Source organism: the organism of the source record quoted next, unplaced genomic scaffold (genome assembly GCF_019419815.1).
Source record: "Pyrus x bretschneideri cultivar Hongxiangsu unplaced genomic scaffold, Pyrus_bretschneideri_v1 Contig4, whole genome shotgun sequence".
Lineage (NCBI taxonomy): Eukaryota > Viridiplantae > Streptophyta > Magnoliopsida > Rosales > Rosaceae > Pyrus > Pyrus x bretschneideri.
The window spans coordinates 71996-84849 of NW_025999723.1; the positions used below are offsets into that span (position 1 = coordinate 71996).

Sequence of the window (12854 nt, forward strand, 5' to 3'; positions counted from 1 at the left end):
AATAAATTTTTTAAAGACTAATTAAAAATCTGAATTTTTTTTTTAAATTCTAATTTTTTTTATTTTTTATTTTTTATAAATACCTTACCATTTTCTCCCAACTTACACCATATTTCAATTTTTCAATGATTCTAAAATGGTAACGATACGTGGTGCGACGGAATTGGATAAAAATCTTATCGAAATCTATCACAAAAAATTGTACTTTAGGATAATGACACGTGGCATAACGAGACCGGTTAAAAATCTTATCCGAAATTACAAATAAAATTATTTTTTATTATTTTATAAAATAAAAATACTAATATTTTATTGCTTATTGCCATTACTATTTAGTTTAGGGGTGGAAATGTAAAAGACAATTACTGTTTATTAACGGCATTTACAGTGGAGGAGATTCAATTGTCGATTGCCATTAGGGCCTTAAGTGCTCTTAATAGCTTCAAACCCTAGCGTTATTCGCCCCACGTGCCTCCTTCCTCATCCTTTATTCCATATTTAGTTATTGGGAGCTTTACCGACAATAGTAAGAACTTTCAATGCTCCCCTCATATTCTCGCTCTCGTCATTTTCGATGAAAATGTAACAAAATATCTCCCATGATAATCATAACCCAAGATTTCCCATTTGAAGTTTTGTGAGAATGGAGTAGACTCTTGTCTTTCCTAATATGACTAATTGCTTGGGATGACACTTCCTAAAGAGATTCGACCATCATAATACCTTTTTTATTATTTTTTTTTTTTTTTGACAAAGGGTTGTTTTATTACCAACAACACACATTTACAAGAGAGACCCACATACAAAACAAACACAACAACAAAGTATGGACCTCCAATGTACAACAAAACCAAGCACAACAGAAAATAGGAAAAAAACCCTTAGAGCCTGCATCATCTACCGCTGCATCCTCTGCTGCTGCTGCCATCAGAAGGACCACCAAACTTGAAACAGTGGCCCAAAATCAAGCCAAATCAAGCCCCCAAAATGAATAAAAAGAAGACTTCAACAACCTCCAAAGAGCACATTGAAGATCGGCACCACGAATCGAAGGAAGCTCGCAGGAAACAACCCACGAACGATAGAGGCAACAAGGCCAAGTTGAGGCAAGAAGGTGGTGAGAACACCTGAGCATCGATAAAATCTGAAGCTCTACACATCTTCCTTCTAAACGAGAATCGTGAAGATTCGCGTTCACTGTGGTGATTAGTGGAACCCGATCTAGAGTGTGAGATAAATGGAGGAGTGAGCCAAGTGGAAAGGGTAAGGTGTGGAACGTTGAAAATAAAGGAGGTGGAGGGAAAAGTAAATGAAGAAGGGGGAGTTGGTGAAGTAAACCAGAGACACCAGAGAGAAGAGGAGAAGATTGAACCAACAAAAAGGTAAAGGAAAAAACAAGCAGGAACAAAAGTAAAGAAAAGGAAAACAAGAGGAGTAAGGGGCTACCACCAACCCTAGCCATAGCTAGGATCGGTGGCAGCAAGGAGAAAAACAGAGATGAAAACCCACACCAAGGGGGAGAATTCTCACAGAAGGAGAGAAGCTCTCTCCCGAAAGGAGAGAATCGATCATCATAATACTTTTGACAACATTCTCGTGTATAGAATAATTATTTAGGAAGGCTATTCACTGTTAGAATGTTCTTTACATCACTCTGAAATAGCTACTAGAATGAGAAGAAGATTTGGTTCTTGAATTTGAGATAGTGCGTTTTGCAGATTCTTTCCAAAGATGAATGATTTGATGACCAAATCGTTCTTAAGTTATGTTTTTATTCGACATAAATGTTAGTGAGAAGTAGATTTGATGTCACTTTGATCAGAGATTTTTACATGTTCAGAATGGGCTTGATTCAAATTTTTATTGTTCACGTAAATTTTTTTTGTTCACGTAATTAACAAGGTGATCGAAAAGGCTCTCAAGAAATGACTTTTTTTTTTCCACTTCAAATATCCTACTATTTACTTCTTACCTTCCATGGACAATCAAACCCGCCTATAGACCTTTATTTTTCCCCAAATTCTTCTATCCAAATAGAGTAAGTGCCAGTGCTGAGAACATATGAGATTCGAATCATATGTGTTCAGTTTCAAAAATAATGTAGTAATTGTGTTCAATTTCAGAAATAATTTAGTACTCGTATTTAGCTTCAAAAATAATTAGTATTCGGTCTCCAAAAATAATGTTCAGTTTCAAAAATATTGTAGTACCATTTAATTTAAAAAATAGTGTTCATTTTCAGAAACAATGTAGTACGGTTCAGTTTCAGAAATATTATAAGTACGTTTAGTTTCAGAAATCATATGTGTGTGATAGAAGCACACTCGTCAACTTTTTATTATTTTTCTCTATTTTATTTTTTGTTATAAAAAACTTTTATCATTTTTGTTAAAATTGAAGATCTTTTCCTTTTTGTTTCTAAACACAAAATTATTTTCATTAAATAAAATTATAAGACGATTTTTTGTCAAAATAAACTATACCCAAATCATTTTCATTAAAACACCCAAAAAATACAATTGTAAACAAACGTAACTTAATTTTCCCCGCAACAAAATTTCATTCTCTCATTTGCCGAGAAAATCGAAAAAAGGTTCCCCAGATAAAAAAAAAAAAAAAAAAAAGAAACAGGAGAAATCGTTCTCGGTTCCCACTTGCCAGTGATTTTTTTTTTTTTTTTTTTTTTTTGGAACAGAATTTGCCAGTGAGTTAACATCTCGAAATTGCATTGAATTATGGTTTGTATGAAAAGTTAGGAGGATGCCATTACGAATTCAATCAGGATAGTAAATAGTCAATACTCAATAGTGAGGAGGAGGATCAAGGATCGAATTCATTCCCACAAGAGAGAGAATAGATGGGTTGGGGTTGGGCAATCTACGAAGGAGTGGTGGCGTTGGGATCGCTAGGGCTGCTGGGATGGGCGGGGCTGTGGTTCTTGAACCGAAGGCTCTACAAAGAGTACGAAGAGAAGAGGGTCTTAGTTCAGATCATCTTCAGCGTCGTCTTCGCCTTCTCCTGCAATCTTCTGCAGCTCGTCCTCTTCGAGATCATCCCCCTTCTCTCCCAAAGGTTAATATATTTATTTTCATTTCCTTTTCTGTTTACAAGTAAACTATGATTTCATGATTGATTGCATAATTTAATTATTTGCATTTGCATTTGATTTCTATAAAATAAATTGTATGATTTGGTTGCAGGGCCCGATGGCTCAACTGGAAGCTGGATTTGTTTTGTCTCATACTGTTACTGGTTTTCATGTTGCCTTATTATCATTGTTTCTTGATGCTCTGCAACAATGGTACGCCTACCCACTGCCTCTAGGGCCCCTAGCCTCATACAAACACCTTATACTACCATACTTAATTTTAACTTCAATCTTTTCATCTATTCATCTCAGGGTTCCGGAAGGAACGCGCTGCTTTTGGATCCTTCTTGTTCTTGCTAGCCTTCCTTTATGCTTTTTGGCGCATGGGCATTCACTTCCCTATGCCTTCCCCTGATAAAGGCTTCTTCACCATGCCTCAGTTGGTCAGTCGCATTGGAGTCATTGGCGTTACTGTCATGGCTGTCTTGTCTGGTTTTGGAGCTGTCAATTTACCCTATAGTTACTTATCTCTCTTTATCCGAGAAATTGAGGAAACTGAGATCAAGTCCTTGGAAAGACAGCTCATGCAATCCATCGAGACTTGTATTGCTAAGAAGAAGAAAATCATTCTTTCTCAAATGGAGATGGAACGCATTCAAGGATCAGAAGAGGTTCTCTTCACTATCCTATACTTTTCTGTTTCTCGGGTGTAAATACTCGTGCATCTTGATTTCTATACTCCCAAAGTTACTTGTATTGCATATCATTGTGCTAACTCTATCATAATCTTATTCTGTTGTTCAAAATGGTGTTACTTATAAACTGCATTTTGTATTAGCGTATCTTTATGGTTTTCGTTGTTAGCAGTGTTTATAAACACAATCCCGACTTGTGCCTAAATAAAGTTATATGTTGCAGAAATTAAAAGCTAGATCTTTCTTTAAAAGAATTGTTGGCACTGTTGTGCGATCTGTGCAAGACGATCAAAAGGAGCAAGGTTGGTTTTGCTTTATGTTTTTTCTTATGATAAGATCTTGCATATTTTCTTTTGAAAGAACTGATTTTTTAATTTGTAAAGTTCTCTAATACTTCTCCAGCCATGTTACTTGCATGAGTTGAGACCTACTAGTTATGTTGTCTTTTAAGCTTTCCAGACCATCAACATAGTGCGATTACTCTGTAAGGACTTCACAGTTGTCTGTTTTCACTTATGTCCCCTTCTTTCCCTCCCCCTTTTTCTTTTCGGTTACACAGATATCAGAAACATGGAAGCAGAAGTGCTAGCATTGGAAGAGCTTTCAAAGCAGCTATTCCTAGAAATATACGAGCTTCGTCAAGCAAAGGTTTACTTCCAGTTCTGTAATTTCAGTTATATGATATAATTTTTAAATGATTCCCTATGGGACTGCTGATCTATGTGATTGCTTGTACTGAACCATGCATCTGTTATTTTAAGTAATACAATTTTCATGAACTTCTGTTAAAATGCACCTCAGGCATTATGGCTTTTCAGCCTAGGTGCAAGACTGGAACTTAGGTGCTAGCTTGGATGAAGGGAAATTTCTCTTCAAAACCATTAAGAATTCACCGTGATAATATTTTAATAACTATTCTTTCTCAATTGAAGGTATTACAACTTACAAGTGAAGATTTGTGGATTGGAAATTTGTGTAGGCTATTTAAAACTCAATTCCATGTGCCATTTAAGAGTGTAGTAGATGATAAAAGTGACACAGTTAACTAAAGTTAGGGCATAATTATGTTTACCCATATTTAATGGCCAAAATGTGCTGAAGCATAGTGATTGAAACTTGAAGGTGATGAAACGAAGATTTATATGAACCACTGGTTGTTTCAATACTTTAAACCTGTGCCTGATTGAAGGCATATGAACTTAAATTATTATTACTTGACAGGAGGCTGCTGCTTATTCTCGAACCTGGAGGGGTCATATGCAGAACCTACTAGGTTATGCATGTTCAATCTACTGTGTATATAAAATGATTAAGGTATGGGATGCATTTTTTTTTATTTTTTTGTACTCAATGAGGTTGTTAGAATTGAAGATACTTTAGTTACATAGTTTGCTGATGTTAATTTTATTTTCTTCATGTTAATGGAGAGGGAAAATTTCAAACTGGTCCAAGTGTTTCTTGAAGTTACTACTTTTGATTTTTGAAAAAGTGCTGACTATTAATTTCTCTGTGCAGTCTTTGCAAAGTGTAGTTTTCAAAGAGGTATTTCTTTCATGTCTCATGTATTGCCTATAATCACTTGCTTACATGTCTGTTTCTGATTTCTACCCTATTAGTGTCGATTTTTGTTTTCGGTAAATAGTAATATGTTCTCTGACAGGCTGGCTCTGTGGATCCTGTGACGATGACAATTAGCATATTCTTGCAGTTCTTTGACATTGGTATCAATGCAGCATTGCTATCACAGGTTAGTTAGCTTAACATTTACACCTTCATTGCAGACCTTTTGGTTTTCTATCTAAACCTGCAAGCTTGCAGTTGAATAATGTATTTTGGTGTTTTCCCTCTCAATGGAAAAATTTGCAGTTACATATTATATTACTTTTTTTATAATATATATTCGTGGTACAGACTATATGCCAATCACAATTTCATACATTTGGACTCCTGATTTGGCCTTATTTTCATATGTGCTAGTTTTCATTTTCCATTTTTACTACTATGGATTGCAAATATTTTTATTATGGATGATTGGTCAGACTATTGAACACATGGTTGATACTTAATTTGTTCTCATTATTGACAGTATATTTCACTCTTGTTCATTGGAATGTTGATTGTTATATCAGTTCGTGGATTCTTGACTAATTTAATGAAGGTAACCCTTCTTATGCCTGCCTTGTTATTTATTTCTAATTTAAGTTGGAGAACCTCAATCCACTGATTGGATTTCTTCAGACTGACTTTCAAAATACAGCCTGCAGTTTCTTGAGGAAAAAGAAATGATTTCTGAATGCTTGTTTTTTTTATTGACTGAGTTGCATACTGAAAGTTGAAACTTGAAAGACAGTTTTTTTCTGGATCTGGAGATAAGAACCAGAGTTTTTTTCTGGATCTGGAGATAAGAACCAGATGCTCCCACTTTGGTCTTAGGTTTTACATGCTAGTGCTGTAATTATATCAAGGAAATAAATGAATTCAGCTGACCCAGGCCTTAGTCCCGTTTTAATCACCTTCTGGGAATAGGCCTTAGTCCACATTGGTATTTGGTTGTTGAAGAGCAACTGATGGAAGCATAAAACAGATCATCTTTACGGCTTAACTTTCTGGCTTTGCTGTGCACAGTTCTTTTTTGCAGTTTCCAGAGTTGGAAGTGGATCTTCTAGCAATGTTGTATTGTTTCTGTCTGAAATTATGGGAATGTACTTTGTGTCCTCTATTCTATTGATAAGGAAAAGCTTGGCAACTGAGTACAGGTGTGCTGATATTTTATGTTTGTCAACTCTTGTTTTTGTTCTTCTGTCTTCCCTTGGTGTTCAATGGCGTGGTTATGTTTATGAATTTTGGTCAGTTGTATTGAGCTTAATTGCAAGATTAATTTACTCCAGTGTACACAGTGCACCTGGAATTCCTTAAATGTTGTGTTTTGTTAGGCTAGAAACATGCCTTAAAACTTTGAAATGAACTTTATATACATTTACATGAAATTATAAGTTGCCTATGTTCTCAATTTCTAAATAAAACATGTTCTTCTATCTATACTACATATAGAAGTATGCAAGGGATTAATGACAAAGAGTAACCGGCCAAAATACTTTGGCTTGTAAGATGAACCCATATAATGACAATAGTATCAGCTTGAAGAATATTTCCTTTTGTAAATGTAAACTACATGCACAATATGTTTGGAATTAATATCTTTTTATGTAATAAATTGAAATATGGAACTCACAATTTATAGTACCATACTATATAAAAGATATTATGACTGGATGACTAAATGTTCAAAAGTTTAATAACAATCATATTACTTGAAAAAAGGTTTACTATCCTATTCCTTGTAAAAGTATATTACCATATTTGTATTTAAATGAAAACGTGAAGCTTGTAAAGGAAATGATTGCGGCTTTAGCCATGTCCTGTCTAGAAGTGCGGATTTCCAAATGATGGCCATCAGAAGCTTTTCGGTCTTCTGTCATATAAGCTTGATTGCTTTCAGTCCGTCATTTAGGTAGCTTCTGACCTGTTGGATTAGTTTTAAAGAGAGCTATTATCTCTTGGCAGGATGATCATAACAGACGTATTGGGTGGAGATATTCAGTTTGACTTCTATCACCGGTGGTTTGATGCAATCTTTGTGGCCAGTGCTTTCCTTTCTTTGCTTTTGCTTTCTGCACATTATACTTCTCGGCAAGCTGACAAACACCCGATTGATTAATGGCAAGTATGTAACAAATTTACCTTTTGAATTCCAAAAAGAATAAGAATTGTATCAAATTTAAAGGTTAAATTGTTTGTTTAGACTATTGCTATCTTATATGCCAAGATTTTAATAAGAAGAAAAAGAAGAAAACTATGGGTTTTAAATGGCCGATTGCATAATAGTTATTTCAAATATAATTCATCTAGTTATCTGATATGCACTCAGTCTAATTATTCTATGAAGTAATTTGTAACCTAGGTATCTTATATAGTAGCATGCCAATTGCTTAAGCAGCACATGCAAGATTATGGATATCGATTCTCAAATATGGACAAGTATAATTTTATATTTAATTTATTAAAGTTTTCTAATGATATGATAGGTTTTCTTGTATTATTTGCATTACAGCAGGTGCTAAATGGTATGTTGGAGCTAACACTTCTTACATGATCAACCAAAGGATGAGGAATCCGAATGTATTACATCCAACGGTCGGCCAAATTTTTAGGTTTTTTTTTTTTTTTTTTTTTTTGCACGTGTATTGATTGATGATCTTGTCATGTGGATGGCGAGGATGGTTTTACACGAACGGGCCGAAGGGCTGCAGCGCTGCGTTGTATTGTAAGCTGAGACTGGGAAGGAGGAAGGAAATGAACGGGGTCCTCCTCCTTATTAGTTTGTTTGTCATATTCTCTGCCATAATGCCATCATTGCCATGTGCAGATTCTCTACTTTTTCCTCTCAAAGCTCGAATTCTTCCCACGCTTTGAATTTAGTCCCATATTTATTTCGTTTTCGTTTTTGTTTTTTTTTCTTAGTCCTGATTCCCGATCTCTTCTTCGCTGTGACTTTGCGATTTGAAATTGGTGTCGAGTCCAAGCGGTCGAAGAAGAGTGAAGAGGCAAAGATCACCAACTGTGGGAAAGGTTGGTGTGGCCAACGCCGGCAACAAGGCTTCGAAGGGATCGCTGTATCCTCACTGTTCTCCGCTCTCTTCACCTTCTCTCTGTCCTCTCTCTCTCCTCCCGTTCGCTTCTCTCTCATCGGACACCAAAATAACCATGTTTAATTCAAATTGATGTTGGTGATCACTAGATTCAGACGTGTATTGATTGTTATCTAATTTCAGTTTTCTTATAACAGATCAGCTTTGTTTCTATCTAATTTCAATTTTCCTTAAAAATTGTTTTCAAGAATTTAATAAAATTCCATACCAAACAAGTCATTTGATATATGAAGTATGAATTTAAAACCCCTGTTTTTAAGAAAATTCAAGTTTTAAAGTCCAATCCTTAAATAGAATATCAAATGAGCTCTAAATTATCTGACATTAAAGTAATTGACTACAAAATTTAAAAAAAAAAAAAACAAACCAACTGAATAAAAATAAATTTTAATTGATATAAATATGACTTTTTAAATAAAAATAAAAATAAAAATAGGTAAAATATGACCTTTTTTTTTTTTTTTTTTTTGAGAAAGTAAGATATTCTATATATGAGAAATGAACCGTACAAAGAAGGAGGATAGGGTGCTTACAATGGGCTTTGAACTAAAATTTCATGACCATTGATTCCTAAACTCATTAAAACGTGCAACTATAGTCTTCTTTATCAATTATGTCAAAATGAGTCAAGTTTGAAGGACCATTATTACGCTTGGGTTAAAATTGAGGGATTATTACTCCAATTGCGTTAAAATTGAGGAATCATTTTCTCCAATTGAGTTAAAGTTAAGGGACTATTGTTACAAATTTTCACATTTGGGTTTTTCATATTTGCCCATTGATTCAGCCTCATGTGCGTGACATGTGACTTATTTTGACAGAAGTTCTAATGGAGTTACAAAAAGAACCATAGTTGCACGTTTTGATGAGTTAAGAGACTAATGATCATGAATTTTCAGTTGAGGGACCATTACTCCAATTGGGTTAAAATTGAAAGATCATTTATACAATTACCTTAGAAAGAAAAGATGCATCTTTTTCCGTACAAGATTTTGATTTAAAAGCTTAACGTGGGTAAATCCCTCCCTCTGCACCCACATATGTTACTTATAGCATATTTAATGTGTAGGGAAGGGTCGAAGGCTAGAGGTAAAATCTAGCCTTTCAATACAATGATCTAACCTATTAATATATATTTTTTTGTTTTAGTGGTGAAGAGCTAAAGACTAGGATTCTAAGGTCATTTCCAACCGATCCAGCCAAAGGGCTATAAGACCAAAAATAGCTCGAAATGACATGAAAATCGTCTCCAACCGAAGGTTAGGCCAAAGGACTCGTGGGCCCGCCACAATTGCATAATCGGGCCAACATGCTGGCCCAAACTAGCCAACCAGCCAGCCTGGGCCGATCCAAAATTTTGAAGCCCAACGGCTACTAGCTGACGCTAGCTAGCTGACGCTAGCTAGCTGTAGGATTTGAATTTTTTTTTATTTTTTCCAAATTTAAAAAAAAAAAAAATTTAAAAATCTAATTTTTTTTCTTCCCTATAACTACTTAAGCCATTAAACAACATTAAATAACATTAAACTTAAACAACATTAAAAAAAACATTTAACAACATAAAACTTAAATGTCTACTCCATGCTTCTTTTGGCCCAAAGATGTGTAATAAGATCCTGCTGTAGGTACTTGTTTGTGACACGTGAGCGTATTATCGTATTGCGTCTCATGTACTCGTTTAACGAGATATTACCAGTTCTTGGATCGAAGGGCAAATTAGGCCCATCATATATTTTTGCACGAGCCCTCCTTGACCTATTTGGATCATCTTGGTTGTCATCATCAGATTCTCCATCAATATAGTCATTGCGCTCATCTTCCACAATCATGTTGTGTAATATGATGCATGACATGATGATGGAGTTCAATTTACCTCAATTTCACCCTATTGCCAATTGCTTGATGATCTTCCACCATGCTTGTAGAATACCAAAGGCTCTCTCAACATCTTTCCGGTATGCCTCTTGGTGTAAGGTAAACCACTTTTGGACGTCATCCACATGGTTTGGAATTGCTTGAACAAGTGTCGCCCACTTTGGGTAGATGTCATCTGCCAAGTAATACCTCATATTGTATTGATGGTCGTTGATGTAGTGGTCAAGTTGAGGTGATTTACCCTCCGTCATGTTATTGAAGAGGGGTGAACGCCCAAGAACTGTAATGTTATTTTGGGATCCAAGGACTCCAAAGAAAGCATGCCAGATCCATGTGTCAAACGAGGCAACCGCCTCTAACACAATAGTTGGCTTTCTCGACATTCCGCTAAAGCCTCATTGCCATCCAATGAGACGGTTCTTCCACTTCCATTTCCATTGCCAATGCATGCAATCTAATGACCCTATCGACACGTGTCACTCGAAATTTTATCAAAAAAAATTATTGAGATTACATCTCGAAAAATTATTAACGTAGTTTAATTTAAGTAACCATATTAATTCAATTAAAATAATAGATTATGTTTGGCCTATGATCCTTTGGCCCCCTCGGTTGAAGATGGTTTTTTGTCACAGGACTATATTTGGCCTACCCTCGGTTGGAGATGGTAAGAAATATGGTTTGGCACTGTTCATTAAAATATTAATTTCTTGGATGCCTATAGGACTAAAACGAGCCATCTGGCCCTTCTTCGGTTGGACATGACCTAAGTGAGTTCCACGTTGCCCGAGGCTTGGGCTGGGACTAGGTTGGTCTCTCAAGGTGCCTAAGCTCAATTTGACTAGGCAAAGTTTGTTGGGCTAAAAGTTGTTAATTCAATTTTGAGTCAAGATGATCAATTTGCCTAGGCCATTAAATATGCTCTTAGGCTCTTCATTTGTGCATAAGTAAGAGATTTAAGCAAAAACTCGCATTAATGATAAAAACTTATAAATATTTATGTTGATTTGATTCTTAATTTCTTAGCTGTAGTTAGCGCTTCGTTTGGTTTAGCTTAGTTCCCCTTCACATAAAGTAGGAATTATTTTAAAGAAAAAATGGAGCCTCCAACTTCTAATTAAACTTTTTTTTATAGTTGTTCAAGTTTTCTGACGCTTGAATTGGAATCAACAAATAGTGTTTTGGGATCAACCTTCATGTTCCTGAGAATTATGGCAGTTTGAGATTGCTCTAGAAGTACTTTAAATATACATATGTTGGAATTATTATTTAAAAGGAAAAAAAATTAAAAGAAAAAGCACTTGAAAGTACTTCTTGAAAAAAAAAGTATTTCTTTATAAAGCGCTTTTATTTAGTAGAGCTTATGTTAGTAGTAAAGAAGTAGTTTGGTGTTTAGTAGGAACCAAAATAGTGCTTTTATATTATGTCAAGGAACTTCGCTAGTTTTTAAGCATACATAGGATCAACTAAGCTCTGCCTAAAAACATGGAAACAATGTTTTCAAATATCAGAGCTGTTAATAGAACCCAAACCTCACTAACTCCAACAAAATTAATATGTACCATAAGCTTAACTCATCCTCCACTATTTCTATAGAATCAGTTTTGAAACTATATGTAGAATCAGTTTGTATCCTTTACTATTAGAATCAGTTTAATCCGTTATTGACCATTTTTGCAGAATCAAATCAATCAGTCATTGACCATTTTTGCAGAATAGTTCAACCTGCCCTCGACCATTTTTGTAGAATCAGTTCAAATCATCCTCGACCATTTTTGCATAATCAGTTCAATCAGTCATCCACCATTTTTGTATAATAAGTTCAACCCATTCTCAATCATTTTTGTAGAATATGTTCAACATATCCTCGACCATTTTTGCATAATCAGTTCAACCCATCATCGACCATTTTTCAAGAATCAGCTCAAGCCGTCTTCGACCATTTTTGCAGAATCAATTCAACCCGTCCTCGACTATTTTTGCAAAATCAGTTCAACCACGTTGACGTCTGTTACTTCAAGGTCAAATACTCGATTGAGAAGTTTGTCATGCTTCAATTCAGTGTTTGCCCCTTTCCCTGTGACTCCTTTAAGGGCTTCTTGATTGCTCATCCATATGGGCATTTTGCTTCTCATTTCTAGTTTTTGTTTGTCCTCTGTTTGGCTGCCTAGAAAGTGAGGAAGAAAGTAAAATACAAAAATTTAGGAATTTGTACTTGCAACACGACCCCAAAGTTGAATTAATGAAAAAAAAAAAAAATAGAGAAATCAGAACGAATTTGAACTGGATCAAAAGGCAAATTGCCGATTGACAATATTTCAAGCTCTGCTTTGTTCGGCCTAATATTTCTTGAAGAAAGAAAGAGACAGAGGAGTAACAAATGAGGGGATGAAAGTGTGAAAAGACTTTACCATTATAAAGGGTATTTTTGTAGCTTACACTCTAGAGAAAAAAAAAAAAAAAAAAAGACTAATAATGTCATGTTTT

At 35.1% G+C, this 12854-nt stretch overlaps 1 protein-coding gene across 5 annotated transcripts; it reads left to right on the forward strand.

Annotated features, from left to right (window-relative positions):
- The first annotated feature begins 2618 nt into the window (after positions 1 to 2618).
- Positions 2619 to 8585, forward strand: LOC103951479 (GPCR-type G protein 1). Of its 5 annotated transcripts, XR_007251263.1 has the most exons (13): positions 2619 to 3072; positions 3201 to 3301; positions 3401 to 3759; positions 4007 to 4085; positions 4343 to 4431; positions 5005 to 5097; positions 5299 to 5325; positions 5444 to 5530; positions 5870 to 5941; positions 6409 to 6539; positions 7348 to 7507; positions 7895 to 8145; positions 8305 to 8585. XR_007251263.1 is itself a non-coding variant. In XM_009362855.3 (12 exons), the coding sequence occupies exons 1-11, from the start codon at positions 2858 to 2860 to the stop codon at positions 7499 to 7501; spliced, it is 1407 nt and encodes a 468-aa protein (XP_009361130.2). In that variant the 5' UTR covers positions 2619 to 2857; the 3' UTR covers positions 7502 to 7507; positions 7895 to 8217. The 5 variants fall into 5 exon arrangements, 4 of the variants coding, with proteins under 4 accessions (XP_009361130.2, XP_048421614.1, XP_048421613.1 ...); XM_009362855.3 differs by lacking the exon at positions 8305 to 8585 and having other exon boundaries at positions 7895 to 8217; XM_048565657.1 differs by lacking the exon at positions 8305 to 8585 and having other exon boundaries at positions 7348 to 7503; positions 7895 to 8217.
- The last annotated feature ends 4269 nt before the right edge of the window (positions 8586 to 12854 follow it).

Coding starts and splice junctions, on each gene's coding strand:
- LOC103951479 (XM_009362855.3), top strand. CDS start 2,858: ATGGGTTGGGGTTGGGCAATCTACGAAGGAGTGGTGGCGTTGGGATCG. Junction 3,073..3,200: donor ATCCCCCTTCTCTCCCAAAG/GTTAATATATTT, acceptor ATTTGGTTGCAG/GGCCCGATGGCTCAACTGGA. Junction 5,531..5,869: donor ATGCAGCATTGCTATCACAG/GTTAGTTAGCTT, acceptor CATTATTGACAG/TATATTTCACTCTTGTTCAT.